Below are 18,645 nucleotides of genomic sequence, written 5' to 3' on the forward strand. Positions count from 1 at the left end.
GCGCACACACACACTCATACTCGCACACACACACACACACTCATACTCGCACACACACACTCATACTCGCACACACACACACACTCATACTCGCACACACACACTCGTACTCGCACACACACACTCATACTCGCACACACACACACACACACTCATACTCGCACACACACTCGCACACACACACACTCATACTCGCACACACACACTCGCGCACACACACACTCATACTCGCACACACACACACTCATACTCGCACACACACACTCGCACACACACACTCATACTCGCACACACACACACACTCATACTCGCACACACACACTCGTACTCGCACACACACACTCATACTCGCACACACACACACACACACTCATACTCGCACACACACACACACTCATACTCGCACACACACACTCGTACTCGCACACACACACTCATACTCGCACACACACACACACACACTCATACTCGCACACACACACACACTCATACTCGCACACACACACTCGTACTCGCACACACACACTCATACTCGCACACACACACACACACACTCATACTCGCACACACACTCGCACACACACACACTCATACTCGCACACACACACTCGCGCACACACACACTCATACTCGCACACACACACACTCATACTCGCACACACACACTCGCACACACACACTCATACTCGCACACACACACACACACTCATACTCGCACACACACACTCGCACACACACACACTCATACTCGCACACACACTCATACTCGCACACACACACTCGCACACACACACACTCATACTCGCACACACACTCGCACACACACTCATACTCGCACACGCAGACACACACTCACACTCGCACACGCAGACATACACACACACTCGCACACGCAGACATACACACACACTCGCACACGCAGACATACACACACACACTCGTACACGCAGACATACACACACACTCGCACACGCAGACACACACTCACTCGCACACGCAGACATACACACACACACTCGCACACGCAGACACACACTCACTCGCACACGCAGACATACACACACACATGCAGACACAGACACACACTCACACTCGCAAACAGAGACACACACACTCGCACACACAGACACACACACTCGCACACACAGACACACATTCACATACTCACACACTCGCGCAGACACACACTCATACACACTTTCATACTTGCACACACACTCGCACACAGACACACACTCACTTGCACACCCAGTCACACACTCACACTCGCACACGCAGACACACACTCATACACACTTTCATACTTGCACACACACTCGCACACAGACACACACTCACTTGCACACCCAGTCACACACTCACACTCGCACACGCAGACACACACTCATACACACTTTCATACTTGCACACACACTCGCACACAGACACACAAACTCACTTGCACACCCAGTCACACACTCACACTCGCACACGCAGACACACACTCATACTCTCACACACACTCATGCACACACTCATACATGCACACACACTCGCACACACACTCACACTCACTCACTCTCACACACACACTAGCAAACAGACTCGCACACGTGGACATACATATGCGCACAAACATACACACATACATACAAGGTTGTTCAACAACACTTCAGTAGAAGATAAGTGGAACACCTTTGAAGGTAGAGTGCTGAGCAGGCAGGATAAATATATTTCCAAAACTAACAAGCTCAGACTAAACAAATGTGATCCTAAACGGATCACTGAGCCAGTGTGGGGAGCTATGTCTGGAGTTTTGGTACAATTTAAATAATGGGTTCTGCGAATTGCAGTTCATTCTGTGGCGAGACACATTTATAAACTTAATAAACATTCCACCATTACAAATTTGACGAATCCCTCTTCTTTGGCAGATGATATGAAATATTCGATTACCCGACAGCACCTATGGCCTGTTGCTTTAGACTAGTAATTTGAGAAGAATGGAACCACACTCTCAGTGTCCGGATCCATTGTGCTTTAATTTTAGACAGTAATAAACATGGCTTGCAAGTCAGCAGTAAGCAAATGTGTCTCTGAACCAAAAGCTTTCATCAGTTGCCCGGGAAACACGATAGTCCTTGGACGGCGGAAAGTCGGAGGAGGAGGAGGAGGAGGAGGAGGAGGAAGAGGAGGAGGAGGAAGGCAGCCGGTCAGGTTCAATGACTGAGGTGTGACTATGGGTTTTGGTGATTTTTATTTCACCACATTATAGGGTCAGGGGAACAACCTTTCACCACCTTTCAGTCTCATGTGAATTTAAATTGGATTCCAGGAGGATGCAAAAAGAAAACCTGGGGATACAATTCTCCTGCCAGGATAAGAGAACCGGACTTGATGGTGGGAGCGAGCTCGCTGGCTCCAGTCTTCTGGAACCAATGAGTGCCTGTATAAAAGAGGCTTTGGAGAACTTTCCCCCTGTAGGTTCAGCACAGTGGAGTAGAGTCCACGATAGGGTAGATTGGACATGATCTGTGGATAGGGGACACCAACTCTGGTTGGATATATCCCTGAAGGTTTCATCACATGACCTCCTGCCTCCAACCGTCCCGGCCAGTTGATAACTAATAAATAAAAGTATTCAAAGAAAATTTTAAAAACTTTTTTTTATGCCCCGATGATTTTTCTCCCGGGTTTTGCTCCCAGCAGTGTCCTGGAGATTAATCTTCAATTCCTGGAGACTCCAGGACAATCCTGGAGGATTGGCGACCCTATCATTGGAAGGAGTGGGACTGATGAGCCAATGCTCCTGATTTAGTCTCTGGGTTTTATGGTGTGACATATTCAGTGTCGTTCAAATGCCTAAAGGGTGCAAATCCGAGGTTCAGGAATACCTTGTAGAACAGAGTTAGTCAGCCCTTGTGGAGGTGGGGTCACCAGGGCCCCTATGCAACACATACTGATTGTCATTTCACGCGGGAAATTGGATCCTGATTTTCTACATGTGAATCGTGAGTAATAATAAATAAAACCCAACATATGTGTCTGTGCTGTACGATTCTATGATTCGCTGATTCAATGGGACCTGATGGGAATCATAAGCTCTGCCAACACTGAGTCAACAACAGCTTTGTGTAATAATATTCTGTTTAAAAGTAGAAAGTGTCGCCTGCTTGGTTAGTCACAGTTTGCTGCTAAACCTCTCAGCACAGTGAAGTGTGTTGGTTACTCCAGTATTAATGCCCCCCGAAGGTCACACCTCCACTCGTTCCAGCAATCCGGCCAGGTGGAAGTGGCCGCAGGGACTGGAAGATTCAGAGAATCCCATCCTTCGGGGCAGGTGCGGAGACGGGCAGCGTTCTGTCGAACACGCGAGCGGGGACCTTTGACCCGTGTGTCCCAAAGTTTGTGCGGTGTTAAAGGGACCACAACCTGCGATGGCAACAATAGAGGAACCAACAGGAGGCAGAATTTGCTGGGGTTAAGGGAGATTTGAGAGTGAGAAGTGAAAACTCAACTCAGACTGTGGTGTGCGTTTTTTCAGCGTACAAGGAGTGTCTTATGGGGGACACGCTCTGAACCAGTTTTGTTGTGGCAGACTTGAAATGGTTCTTCAATTAAAAGGAAGAAGATGATGTAAATATAAAGCCCAGATCTCACACTCCAAAACAGAGAGTGTATGAGAATACTTCCCCAATAACAGAGAGTGTATGAGAATACTTCCCCAATAACAGAGAGTGTATGAGAATACTTCCCCAATAACAGAGAGTGTATGAGAATACTTCCCCAATAACAGAGAGTGTGTGAGAATACTTCCCCAATAACAGAGAGTGTATGAGAATACTTCCCCAATAACAGAGTGTATGAGAATACTTCCCCAATAACAGAGAGTGTGTGAGAATACTTCCCCAATAACAGAGAGTGTGTGAGAATACTTCCCCAATAACAGAGAGTGTATGAGAATACTTCCCCAATAACAGAGAGTGTATGAGAATACTTCCCCAATAACAGAGAGTGTATGAGAATACTTCCCCAATAACAGAGAGTGTGTGAGAATACTTCCCCAATAACAGAGAGTGTGTGAGAATACTTCCCCAATAACAGAGAGTGTATGAGAATACTTCCCCAATAACAGAGAGTGTGTGAGAATACTTCCCCAATAACAGAGAGTGTATGAGAATACTTCCCCAATAACAGAGAGTGTGTGAGAATACTTCCCCAATAACAGAGAGTGTATGAGAATACTTCCCCAATAACAGAGAGTGTATGAGAATACTTCCCCAATAACAGAGAGTGTGTGAGAATACTTCCCCAATAACAGAGAGTGTGTGAGAATACTTCCCCAATAACAGAGAGTGTGTGAGAATACTTCCCCAATAACAGAGAGTGTATGAGAATACTTCCCCAATAACAGAGAGTGTATGAGAATACTTCCCCAATAACAGAGAGTGTGTGAGAATACTTCCCCAATAACAGAGAGTGTATGAGAATACTTCCCCAATAACAGAGAGTGTGTGAGAATACTTCTCCAATGACATGTGCAAATGTTTCATTGGGAAAGAAAGTGATTGTGTTGGACATGGGGTTTAATGAGGATTCTGTCTAAACCCAAAGAGTTTCATCATATGTAGCCCACTCACTAATGATGGCAGATGGATCGGGCCCCTGCTCCAAACAGTATGACACCCCTGATGCACAGGAAGATCTACTCATCTAAATCTAAAATGTCTGACTAAAACCTATCTCAATTTTCAACGCAGGGGCAGTTGTTGGGAGGCCTTCTCTAAAATGACATTTTATTTTGACGTCCTGTGGGTCACTTGTGTCCCTGTCGTTAACCCTACGTCTGATATGGTCAATTACTCCTCGGAGTGGGGGCTGACGACAGTTGGTCTTGCTATCTCAAGGCTGAGATTGATTGATATTTAGACCCTAAGGGAATCAAGGGATATGGGGATCAGGTGGAAAAGTGGAGTTGAGGTTGAAGATCAGCCACGATCTGATTGAATGGCGGAGCAGGCTCGAGGGGCCGTATGGCCTACTCCTGCTCCTATTTCTTATGTTCTTATGTACAAACTGAAGCCTCCAACTACAGTTAACAGCCTGAGTCACTTATCACTTATCATCAGAGTCGCAATTAACTCTAGGCCTCTGAAACCAGGGGGCCAGTTTCACTTTCGGGCAGTCGACCAGAGGGAGGGTGCTGGCTGGTTGTCCAACTGCCAAGGGGATGAGGGGCCCCAGAAACCCTCAGTTCGGGCCTCACGGAAATCTAGCCAGTGAGCTGCACTCCCCGAACGGGCGTCCTACTGCAGCTTGGGTTCATTTCTGGAGGGATAGAATTGAAAAGCAGAGAAGTTATGTTAAACTTGTATAGAACCTTGGTTAGACCACACTTGAAGTACTGTGAACAGTTCTGGTCTCCATATTATAGAAAGGATATAGTGGCACTGGAGAAGGTGCGAAAAAGACAAAAGATAATGTGTAAGATGAAACGGAAAAAAGGGGTGTATGACATGTCAGGTTTATAACACAAGTGAGAACCAGGCAGAATATGGAAAGTTCAGAGGGGAAGTGAAAAAGGAAATAAGAGGGATAAAGAGAGAGTATGAGAATAGACTGGTGGCCAACATAAAAGGAAATCCAAAAGTCTTCTATAGGCATGTAAACAGTAAACGAGTAGTAAGAGGAGGGGTGGGGCCAATTAGGGACTATAAAGGAGATCTACTCATGGAGGCAGAGGGCATGGCCGAGGTACTAAATGAGTACTTTGCATCTGTCTTTACCAAGGAAGAAGATGCTGCCAGAGTCTCAGTAAAGGAAGATATAGTTGAGATACTGGATGGGCGAAAAATTGATAAAGAAGACGTACTAGAAACGCTGGCTGTTCTTAAAGTAGATAAGTCCGGATGGGATGCATCCTAGGTTGCTGAGGGAAGTAACGGTGGAAATTGCGGAGGTACTGGCCATAATCTTCCAAACATCCGTAGATAGGAGGGTGGTTCCAGAGGACTGGAGAATTGCAAATGTTACACTCTTGTTCAAAAGAGCATGGAAACATAAACCCAGCAACTACAGGCCAGTCAGCTTAACCTCAGCGGTGGGGAAACTTTTGGAAACGATAATCCAGGACAGAATTAACAGTCACTGGGACAAGGGTGGATTGATTAGGGAAAGCCAGCAAGGATTTGTTAAAGGCAAATTGTGTTTAACTAACCTGATAGAGTTTTTTGATGAGGTAATAGAGAGAGTAGATGAGGGCAATGCAGTTGATGTGGTGTATATGGACTTTCAAAAGGTGTTTGATAAAGTGCCGCCTGGTAGGTTTATCATCAAGACTGTGGCCCATGGAATAAAGGGGGCAGTAGCGACATGGATACAGAATTGGCTAAGGGACAGGAAACAGAGAGTAGTGGTGAATGGTTGTTTTTCAGACTGGATGGAGGTCTAAGTGGTGTTCCCCAGGGGTCGGTGCTGGGACCATTGTTTTTCTTGATATATATTAATGACTTGGACTTGGGTGTACAGGGCACAATTTCAAAATTTGCAGATGACATGAAACTTGGAAGTGTAGTAAACAGTGAGGAGGATAGTGATAGACTTCAAGAGGATATAGACAGGCTGGTGGAATGGGTGGACACGTGGCAGATGAAATTTAATGCAGAAAAGTGCGAAGTAATACATTTCGGTAGGAAGAATGAGGAGAGGCGATATAAACTAGAGGGCACAATTCTAAAAGGGGTACAGGAACAGAGAGATCTGTGGGTATACGTGCACAAATTGTTGAAGGTGGCAGGGCAGGTTGAGAAAGTGGTTAAAAAAGCATACGGGATCCTGGGCTTTATATATAGAGGCATAGAGTACAAAAGTTTGGATGTTACAATGAACCTTTATAAAACACTGGTTCGGCCACAACTGGAGTTCTGGGCACCACAATTTAGGAAAGATGTGAAGGCCTTAGAGAGGGTGTAGAAGAGATTTATTCGAATGATTCCAGGGATGAGGGACTTCAGTTACGTGGATAGACTGGAGAAGCTGGGGTTGTTCTCCTTGGAACAGAGAAGGTTGTGAGGAGATTTGATAGAGGTATTTAAAATCATGAAGGGTCTAGACAGAGTAGTTAGAGAGAAACTGTTCCCATTGGCTGAATGATCAAGGACCAGAGAACATAGATTTAAGGTGATTGGCAAAAGAACCAAAGGTGACATGAGGAAAAACTTTTTTACACAGTGAGTGGTTGTGATCTGGAATTCACTGACCAAGGGGGTGATGGAGGCAGATTCAATCATGGCCTTCAAAAGTAAAAAATGTGCAGGGCTATGGGGATAGGGCGGGGGAGTGGGACCAGCTGGATTGCTCTTGCATAGAGCCGGCATGGACTCGATGGGCCAAATGGCCTCCTTCCGTGCTGTAACCTTCTATGATTCTATGATTATAAGATTCACAAGGATGATACCAGAACTGAGAGGATATACTCATCAGGAAAGGCTGAACAGGCTGGGGCTCTTTTATCTAGAAAAGAGAAGGCTGAGGGGTGAGCTGATAGAGGTCTTTAAGATTATGAAAGGGTTTGATAGGGTAGACGTAGAAAAAATGTTTCCACTTGTTGGGGAGACCAAAACTAGAGGTCATAAATAGAAAATAGTTGCTAATAAATCCAATAGGGAATTCAGGAGAAACTCCTTTACCCAGAGAGTGGTTAGAATGTGGAACTTGCTACCACAAGGAGTAATTGAGGTGAATAACACAGATGCATTTAAGGGGAAGCTAGATAAACACATGAGGAAGAAAGGAATAGAAGGATATGTTGATAGGGTGAGATGAAGTAGGGAGAGAGGAGGCTCGTGTGGCACAGACCATTGGGCCGAATGGCCTGTTTCTGTGCTGTAGTTTCGATGTAACTCGATGTAGCTTGCTGACTCCGGGCAGGGGGCACTATTGGGCGCCAGCTCATGAGTAGGTCCTCGGAGAAGGGATGGGGTGGGAACACAGAGGGTGGGGGAGGGGGCAAGACCAGGCCGGCAACGACCCCCCAGCACTCCTGGCTCCACAAGAATATAACCTGACAACTTTCCTGGGCCATTTCTGCTGCGGCCAGCTAGCTCCGCCCACGTGTCCAATCGGGATCCTGGCCTCCCGCCTGAAACAGGCGAGTTTTCCGGCCGCCTGAGGGAAGACCCCTTTGAAAACGGCGACTACAGACGGTAACTGGGCGATGAGTCTCCTGACCCGATTTTAAAGCCATTACTGCCCCATTAACCCTGATTTGGGCAGGTGATAATCGGCCCCCGGAAGCCCCCTTGGATTGGTAGACCCAGCTTTGAGGCAGGGTGGAGAAAAGGTTGATGTGACAATGACATTCCATCCCGAACTATCTTTGTAAGCGTTTGTCCCCTCTTCCTGAAGTGTGAGGGTCTGGTATCATGGGGCACCAATAGTCCTCTGGTATCTCACTCAAGAGGCCTCTCTTCACAGTGAACATTGGCAGACTATTCAACAGAGGGGATATCGCACCCAAGCCCAATCACACACTTTCCCCTTCCAGTAGAGAAAACAATGACCAGCGATCAGCAGCAGGAACCCTGGCTGAGGTAACTCGGCATTGACTATGAGACCGTCAGCCTGTATGGGATAGTCACATGTTGGCTTTACCAACTGAGCCATGGAGCGAGGTCTCCCCAGCGACTTTTAACATGCTTTGTAAATATGAGAGACTGTTGTATGTGCCGGAGAGATCTAATGGTAGAACACCAGTGCCTCACCAACCTTCACAGCTTCACTATATTGGCTGCCTGTCCAATTTGGCCACCTTTTGCCCAGTTAGACTCCAGATTCTATCACACACTTGGACGGTAGTTTCAGTGAACCGCTGTCTTGCACTAACGTTAGGTGCCTGCTATCATCAAGTGACCTCTTTCTCTGCTGCAGTCTCAAAACGGCGCTTTCGTAGGTCTGCGATGACACTCAGAGACCTAGCCGCATTTGACAGCAGGAAGGCAGAAGGGCAGAACAGAAGCTGGCACCAGGACGTCAGAGAAGATGGACTGATAGTCTTCAGGAGGTGGCTTGGTATTCTGCTCCAACATCTCCAGTACAGACCCGCGAATATCTCTGGACACATCCCCCCTGATATCCAGCAGTACTGAAACATGATCGTCACTGGAACAGAAAATCAGGAAATCATTTAGTTATTATGGAACAGAAATAGTCTGCACAAGGATCTGCTCACGTCACCTAGCTGTCTAGATTTGTTCATCATAATTAATGATTCATCATTACTATGCATAACATATTCACACAGAAGCATTAAACAGCAGTTCCACCAGGTCAAGGCAATCAGTTGGTTACCCTATATATAAAGTGTAAGTTGCTATCTCCGCCCTAAATCCAATCCCACAAGAATCTTTGCTGGGGCCTCAACTATTCACAATATTTATTAATGACATAGATAACACAATAGAAAGACTTATATCCAAGTTTGTCAATGACACAAAGATTGGTGACGTAGTAAGTAGTGTAGATGGGAGCAGAAATTACAAAGAGACATTGATCGATTAATTGAGTGGGCAAAACTGGCAGATCAATTTCAACACAGGCAGGCATGAGGTCATCCATTTTGAATGAAAAAAGGTTAGATCCGAGTATTTTTTAAATGGTGAAAAGCTGGGATCAGCGGAGGTCCAAAGAGATTTAGGGGTCCACGTACACAGGTCACTAAAATGTCAGGTACAAAAAGTAATCAAAAAGACTAATGGAATGTTAGCCTTTATTACTGGAGGGCCAGAATATAAAGGGGAAGTTTTGCTGCAGCTATACAAAGCCCTGGTTAGACCACATCTGGAGTACTGTGTACAGTTCTGGACACCGCACCATAGAAAGGATCAGTGTCAAATTATGTTTGATTAATGCTCCCGTGAAGTGCCTTGGGATGTTTTACTACCTTAAAGGCGCTATATAAATGAAGTTGTTGTTGTTGATATATTGGCCTTGGAAGGAGTGCAGCGCAGATTGATGAGAATGTTACCAGGGCTCCAAGGGTTAGATTATGAGGAGAGATTACATAAACTAGGCTTGTATTCCCTGGAATATAGAAGATTAAAGGGTGATTTGATTAAGGTTTATAGGATTTTGAAAGAAATTGATAGGGTAGATGGAGAGAAACTTTTTCCACTGGTGGGGGAGTCTAGGACAAGGGGACATAACCTTAAAATCAGAGCCAGGCCATTCAGGAGTGAAGTTGGGAAACATTTCTTACCGCAAAGGGTGGTAAAAGTGTGAACTCTCTCCCATAAAAAGCAGTAGATGCTCAATGAATAATTCTAAATCTGAGATCGATAGGTTTTTGCTAACCAAGGGTATTAAGGGATATGGAGCAAAGGCAGGTGGATGGAGTTAGGATATCAATGAATGGCGCAACAGGCTCGAGGGGCTGAATGGCCTACTCCTGTTCCTATGTTCCTAATCTATATGAATCCATAGGCAATCCCATGGACCAGTAATGTTCAGTCACCCTTCTGTCACCCTTAATCAGAGTCAAATTTATTATAATCAGCCCAGATTTGTGAGAATCTAGACTGGTGGTTATTCTAACACATCTGGCTAGGTCAAATTAAAAAACAGTTGAACAGCTCGCTGTGTAGGAAAATTTAAAATTTTTTCACACAATGGTCCCTGGGATAACTTCTACTTTACTCCTGCACTCGGCTCTTTATCCTTACAGAAAACAAGCTTGGAATGATGTATGTGTTTCAGCTTCCCTCTCCCCAACAACAGGCCCACTCCAAAACATCGCCAATGATTTAATTGGCCTGTCAATCAAAAAAACACCAGGGTTCTGATTTGCAACCAGACCTGTCAGACTGTTAATCAGCCTGCAAATCCCTCCACTGCTTCACACTATTCTCCGACAGAAGATGTGGTGATGTGATAAACACACAACACAGTGCTTTATTTTAATAGAGGTGTTCAAAAATTAGAGTAAATAAGGAGAAACTGTTTCTACTGGCAGCAATGTCGGTTATCAGAGGACACAGATTTAAGATAATTGGCAAAAGAGCCAGAGGGGAGATGAGGAGAATTTTTTTTACACAGCGAGTTGTTCTGATCTGGAATGCACTGCCTGAAAGGGTGGTGGAGGCAGATTCAATCGTAACTTTCAAAAGGGAATTGGATAAATACTTGAAAAGGAAAAATTTGTAGGGCTCTGGGGAAAGAGCAGGGGAGTGGGCCCATATGAATAGCTCTTTCAAAGAGCCAGCACAGGCACTGTGGGCCGAATGGCCTCCTTCTGTGCTGTATGATTCTATAATATTCTGAGTCTCCTGTTACAGAAGAAGTGTTCCCAAGGTGGTTATTTTCACCTTGATGTGAGTGGACTGTTAAAGAGTAGCTGTGGTTCTGCACACATACTCCCAGTATGGATCGGCTTCGGCAGGGAACTGGCTGGGGAATCACCAGCCCACAGTGCCTGATTTTCTTTTTGTTCATTTTTGGGATGTGTGCGTCGCTGGCGAGGCTGTCATTTATTGCCCATCCCTAATTGCCCTTGAGAAGGTGGTGGTGAGCCGCCTTCTTGAACCGCTGCAGTCCGTGTGGTGAAGGTTCTCCCACAGTGCTGTTAGGAAGGGAGTTCCAGGATTTTGACCCAGCGACGATGAAGGAACGGCGATATATTTCCAAGTCGGGATGGTATGTGACTTGGAGGGGAACGTGCAGGTGGTGTTGTTCCCATGTGCCTGCTGCCCTTGTCCTTCTAGGTGGTAGAGGTCACGGGTTTGGGAGGTGCTGTCAAAGAAGCCTTGGTGAGTTGCTGCAGTGCATCCTGTGGATGGTGCACACTGCAGCCACTGTGTGCCGGTGGTGAAGGAAGTGAATGTTTAGGGTGGTGGATGGGGTGCCAATCAAGCGGCCTGCTTTGTCCTGGATGGTGTCGATCTTCTTGAGTGTTGTTGGAGCTGCACTCATCCAGGCAAGTGGAGAGTATTCCATCACACTCCTGACTTGTGCCTTGTCGTTGGTGGAAAGGCTTTGGTGAGTCAGGAGGTGAGTCTTTCATTTTCCATCCGGCTTAATGAATGGACAGAAATGTATTTGCTGCAGACCTGCGAGTTCCTGGCCAGCGCTCCCTGTGAGTGGTGCCCAACTGTGGAATCCAAGTTTAAATATTGGGCCTAATCTTGCTGGAGTGGGGCATCTCGCAGGGTGCAGCGTTAGTTGGCTTTTTCCCACACCCTGCAGCTCGAAAATAATTTGTGCCGTGACTGGCTGGAAGTGCGAGCTGATAACGGAGCGTCTGGGACCTCAGTGAATGGCGGGACCAACAGTGTATCTCCTGAACTTATGAGATTTAAGAATTGAGAAAGAAACAGCGGAATGACAGAGAAGGAGGGTGAATTACAGTCAAATCAGGGACAGAAAGAGAAATAAAGAAAGATTGGATTAAAAGAGAGAAAAAAAGAGAGCGAATGGAAAATTATGAAAAAATTTAAAACATTAAAAATTTGAAGTTTTTAAAATCTCTAAGAAAAATTTACTACATGCAGGAATGAGACGCAACAGTTTAAATTGTTCCATTTCTGTGCCAGACAGGTTGATTGGCATTGCATTAACAATTATCAAATAGTTAAAAGGGTACTTACACTACTAATTATGAGCCCTAACTTTCTGCAGCGAGTTTAATGGGCAAGTAATGTGCAATTCCAGCAAGTTCTTAAAAATAATGGCCCAAAAATTGCTGTCAAAGTAACAGTGAGGCTAATAGCACTCCCCGTTATTTATGCGTAAATGCTGCACAACTTCAGGCGAGGGCAGGTGCGCGGAAAAACGTGGAAAATGAAAAGTTGTTGTCCGAGATGCGTCACTCCCCCGTTAGCTTCCCGAAAACGGCCTCTCGCTGACTGCCTCATGGTTCAAATACGCTGAACGATGTGAAGTTGCTGGATCTGCGCGGTAGATACAAACTAAACTCTCCACAGAAAGCTAAGTCATTTCAAGTCTAAGTACCTTTTTAACAACGTGATAAGTGTTAATTACTGCCCGTCAACCTCCCTGGCACTGAAAATTAACTATTACAAGTGTGGAGCCTCAATCCTTCAGCTTTTATTTTTGGAGATTTTTAAAAAAATATAAAATTAAAATTAAATTTTTTTTAAAAACTTTTTCTTTCTGTCTCTTTTTTCTCTCTCAATTCCAATCTTTATTTCTCTTTCTATACCTCATTTGACCTTGAATTTATTCGAACTTACACATCCTGGTTCAGACTTTGCGCTGTTCATTTCACACTCTGTCAATCTGATTGGTTAAGGAGATACCCAGTTGCTTGCCCTGTTCACTCAGGTCCCAGATGCCCTGTAGGGGACACTGTGCCGTTTCCAGCTCCCACTTCCAGCAACTTGCAGCGCAAAATATCGTGGAGATTAAACGGGGAAGGGCAAGTCTAACTAATGGCGGGTGCCGTTCATTGGCCTGCCACAGCAAATTTTGGGCCATTGGGGAGGTTGAGAGCGAGCTGGCGTTTGGGCGAGGCAAACAGCGTAAATCGACCAGCACGTTCTGGAGATTTGCAGTTCACGGGGTATCTCCTCTTCTCCTGAACTTGCTGGCCGGTTTGCACATTAACAATGGCTTCACTAACACGCCCTTATTTCTCCAGGAAGATTTGGCTGTAATTCGACAATGGAAAGTGACGGCCACTAGGCGGAGCTTCGGGGCTGCACCACCCTCATTGTTAGTGGACACTACTGCAACCTAGTGGCGGAGGCTGAGCACTGCGACTGTACACGGGAGGGCAGTGGATGCAGGTAACAGAGAGCTGGGAACAGAGAGCTGGCATCAAGCCACAAGGCAATATTGTTTTAACATTTCAATCTTGCTCCTGTGGAGGATAAACAGACTGGTTGGCCGGACGGATGGCTTGTTTTTGTGTTGTGATTTCCAGGTAATTCTATGAAATACAAATAGGAAGAAAGACCTGAAAAGTTGGGAAAACATTTTTCATTTTCCCTTTTTCATTTCAGTCAGTGGAGATTAAAATCAGGAGAGATGTGTAATGGGCAGCTGATCTGAAATCACTAAAAGCCCGTGGACAGGTACAAGAACAAATTAAAAAGGCTGATGGAATGTTGGCCTTTACCGCAAGAGGGCTGGAATACAAAGGGGTCGACGTTATGTTACAGATGTACAGAGCTCTGGTTAGACCCCATCTGGAGAACTGCATTCAGTTCTGGGCACCGCACCTCAGGAAGGATATACTGGTCTTGGAGGGGGTGCAGCACAGATTCACCAGAATGGTGCCGGGGCTAAAAGGGTTAAATTACGAGGTTGTATAGACTAGACGAGTATCCCCATGAATATAGAAGATTAAGGGTGATCTAATTGAGATTTGAGAGGGTAGATAGAGAGAAACTATTTCCTCTGGTGGGAGGAGTCCAGAACAAGGGGGCATAACCTTAAAATTAGAGCTGGGCCGTTCAGGGGTGATGCTAGCAAGCACCTCTTTACACAAAGGGGAGTGGAAATCTGGAACCCTCTCCCTCAAAAACCTGTTGAGGCTTGTGGTCAATTGATTTTTGTTAAGTAAGGATATTAAGGGTTATGGAACCAAGGCGGGTAAATGGAGTTAAGATACAGATCAGCCATGATCTAATTGAATGATGGAGCAGGCTTGAGGGGCTGAATGACCTTCTCCTGTTCCGATGTTGTCTGTTTTCCCCTATTGCCCAAAGTCAAACTCATCCCATATTGCCGTTCCTTCATCGTTGTTGGGTCAAAATCCTGGAACTCCCTTCCTAACAGCACTGTGGGAGAACCGTCACCACACGGACTGCAGCGGTTCAAGAAGGCGGCTCACCACCACCTTCTCAAGGACAATTAGGGATGGGCAATAAATGCCGGCCTCGCCAGCGACGCCCACATCCCGTGAAGGAATATTTTTAAAATTCCTTTCACCCATTTCAGGGTGGGAGAAGAATGGCTTTCTACTGGTTGTGTTCCTCGTTTGTTTATATCCAATTCTTGTTAATGTTGAAACACAGAGCAAAATATCCCTCAGGCTGAGGGATGACAGTGCCGGAGAAAACAATAGTTGTTCACTTTAAACACTCAGGATACAGAAGAAACTATCCCCACTCCCCCCAGCTCATTGGTAAATGGGCTGCCTGATGTGCTGCTCAGTCATACAGACCAGGAGGTCCCAGTTCAATCCCCAGTCTGCGCTGAGTTACCTGATCCCAGCATACAATGCCACACCTGGCCACAGCGGTCCTGGGCCAGGAAGGGGTAAGAAGCAGCCAGGCTTCCTGCTGCCTATAACCAAGCTTTTGGGAGCACCTGCATGGACGTCAGGTATGGGCAGGAACAGGCTGCACTACAATGCCCTCTGCAGTCGAATAGCCTACCAACACTCACTGTCACAAATGAAGGATGGTCACATGCTCGAGGTATTGGAGGGCTGATGAGGTCTATCGCGGTACACTCGAGTGCCACACTAGTTTGTGCAACTATCCAATGAGCCACAGGGTTTGGGGAGGGGGGGTGTAGGTCACTGGGATCCAAATCAGCCTCCTAGTCAGCAGATCAACGTCATCGCTCCTGGTAGTTACTGTGTTGGGTGGGTGGGAGAGGGGCACTGTGTACATACTGGGGGGAGAGTTACCTGATATCTGGGTAATTGGCCACCAGGCATGAGACCTCCAGGCTGAGGAGGGAGGTGTCCTTCAGCCTGATGATCTCCGACACAGAGGAAATCACATTGGTCAGGCCGTCGGGTTCTTCCAATCCCTGCAGGCAGGAGAAGGACAGATGAGTTCACAGGACAAGGCACAGTGTGATGTCAAGCGTCATCGCCATGTAAAACCCCAGGAGTTTCTAACTCTCTGCTGTGACCAGAACCCTCTGGGAATCAAATTTAAAATTTCTTACAAGTTGGTTCAGTATTTGTACCAACTGAATCCGAAGAACTATCAGAGTGTGTGTGTGTGTGTGTGTGTGTCTGTGTGTGTGTGTGTGTGTGTATGTGCCTTGTGTGTGTCTGTATGCTCGCTCACCAGTTCACCTGTTCGACACCCAGCTCTACCTCACCAGCACCTCTCTCGACCCCTCCACTGTCTCTGATTTATCACATTGTTTGTTCGACATCCAGTGCTGGATGAGCAAGAATTTCCTCCAACTAAATATTGGGAAGACCGAAGCCATCGTCTTCAGTCCCCGCCACAAACTCCGTTCCCTAGCCACCGACTCCATCCCTCTCCCTGACCACTGTCTGAGGCTGAACCAGACCGTTCGCAACCTTGGCATCCTATTTGACCCCGAGATGAGCTTCTGACCACATATCCGCTCCATCACCAAGACCGCCGACTTCCACCTCCATAACATCACCCATCTGCTGCTGAAACCCTCATCCATGCCTCTGTTCCCTCTAGACTCGACTATTCCAATGCTGTCCTGGCCGGCCTCCCATCTTCCATCCTCCATAAACTTGAGCTCATCCAAAACTCCGCTGCCCGTATCCGAACTCGCACCAAGTCCTGTTCTCCCATCATCCCTGTGCCGGTCCAGGAACGATGCGATTTTAAAATTCTCATCCTTGTTTTCAAATCCCTCCATGGCCTTTCCCCTCTCTATCTCTGTAACTCCTCTAGCCCTACAATCCTCTGAGTGCCTTCAGCTGCCTAGGCCCTAAGCTCTAGAATTCCCTCCCTAAACCTCTCTACCTCTCTACATCTCTCTCAGTTGGTCACCCGTCCTAGAATCATAGAATCATAGAAAATTTATGGCACAGAAGGAGGCCATTCGGCCCATCTTGTCCGCACTGGCCGAAAATGAGCCACACAGCCTAATCCCACTTTCCAGGACTTGGTCCGTAGCCCTGCAGGTTACGGCAATTCAGGTGCACATCCAGGTACTTTTTAAATGAGTTGAGGGTTTCTGCCCCTACCACCCTTTCAGGCAGTGAGTTCCAGACCCCCACCACCCTCTGGGTGAAAAAGATTTCCTCAACTCCCCTCTAATCCTTCTACCAATTACTTTAAATCTATGCCCCCTGGTTATTGTTCTCTCTGCTAAGGGAAATAGGCCCTTCCTATCCACTCTATCTAGGCCCCTCATAATTTTGTACACCTCAATTAAATCTCCCCTCAGCGTCCTCTGTTCCAAAGAAAACAACCCCAGCCTATCCAATCTTTCCTCATAGCTAAAATTCTCCAGTCCTGGCACCATCCTCGTAAATCTCCTCTGTACCCTCTCTAGTGCAATCACATCTTTCCTGTAATGTGACCAGAACTGTACGCAGTACTCAAGCTGTGGCCTAACTAGTTTTTTTATACAGTTCCAGCATAACCTCCCTGCTCTTATATTCTGTGCCTCGGCTAATAAAGGAAAGTATTCCGTATGCCTTCTTAACCACCTTATCTACCTGTCCTGCTACCTTCAGGGATCTGTGGACATGCACTCCAAGGTTCCCTCACTTCCTCTACACCTCTCAGTATCCTCCCATTTATTGTGTATTCCCTTGCCTTGTTTGCTTTCCCCAAATACATTACCTCACACTTCTCCAGACTGAACTCCATTTGCCACTTTTCTGCCCACCTGACCAGTCCATTGATATCTTCCTGCAGTCCACAGCTTTCCTCCTCACTATCAACCACACGGCCAATTTTTGTACCATCTGCAAACTTCTTAATCATGCCCCCTACATTTATGTCCAAATCATTAATATATATCACAAAAAGCAAGGGACCTTGTAATGAGCCCTGCGGCACCCCACTGGAAACAGCCTTCCAGTCACAAAAACACCCATCGACCATTACCCTTTGCTTCCTGCCACTGGGCCAATTTTGGATCCAACTTGCCACTTTCCCTTGGATCCCATGGGCTTGTACTTTTTTGACCAGTCTGGCATATGGGACCTTGTCAAAAGCCTTGCTAAAATCTATGTAGACTACATCAAACGCACTACCCTCATCGATCCTCCTTGTCACCTCCTCAAAAAATTCATTCAAGTTAATCAGACACGACCTCCCCTTAACAAGTCCATGCTGACTGTCCTTGATTAGTCCGTGCCTTTCTAAGTGACGGTTTATCCTGTCCCTCAGAATTGATTCCAATAATTTGCCCCACCACCGAGGTTAGACTGGCCTATAATTATTCGGTCCTAATATCTCCTTATGTAGCTCGGTGTCAAACTTTGTTTGATGAAGCTCCTGTGAAGCGCCTTGGGTTGTTTTATTATGTTAAAGGCACTATATAAATGCAAGTTGTTGTTGTGTGTGTGTATATATGTCTATGTGTGCCTGTCTGTGCATATGTCTGTGTGTATGTACATGTGTATGTGTGCCCGTCTGTATATATGTCTGTGTTTGTGTACATGTGTATGTGTGCCTGTCTGTGTATATGTCTGTGTGTGTGTACATATCTATGTGTGCCTGTCTGTGTAAATGTCTGCATGTGTGTGTACATGTGTATGTGTGCCTGTCTGTGTGTGTACATGTGTATGTATGCCAGTCTGTGTATATGTCTGTGTGTGTGTACATGTGTATGTGTGCCTGTCTGTGTATGTGTGTGTGTACATGTGTATGTGTGCCTGTCTGTGTATATGTGTGTGTACATGTGTATGTGTGCCTGTCTGTGTATATGTCTGTGTGTACATGTGTGTGTGTGCCTGTCTGTGTA

The 18,645-nt window shown here is 46.2% G+C and overlaps 1 protein-coding gene across 1 annotated transcript in view; it reads right to left on the minus strand.

The window, feature by feature from the left end:
* Positions 1-2,005: 2,005 nt before the first annotated feature.
* Positions 2,006-18,645, minus strand: part of exoc3l1 (exocyst complex component 3-like 1) — a 68,696-nt gene continuing 52,056 nt past the window's right edge. The window contains exons 11-12 of the mRNA XM_067997660.1: positions 15,632-15,756; positions 2,006-9,138 (exon numbers count right to left, since the gene is read on the minus strand). Coding sequence (XP_067853761.1) covers positions 8,952-9,138; positions 15,632-15,756 — 312 coding nt within the window. The 3' untranslated portion in view covers positions 2,006-8,951. The remainder of the gene's footprint in view (positions 9,139-15,631; positions 15,757-18,645) is intronic.

The sequence above is a fragment of the Heptranchias perlo genome, chromosome 16 (assembly GCF_035084215.1).
Source record: "Heptranchias perlo isolate sHepPer1 chromosome 16, sHepPer1.hap1, whole genome shotgun sequence".
In the NCBI taxonomy this organism is placed as follows: Eukaryota; Metazoa; Chordata; class Chondrichthyes; order Hexanchiformes; family Hexanchidae; genus Heptranchias; species Heptranchias perlo.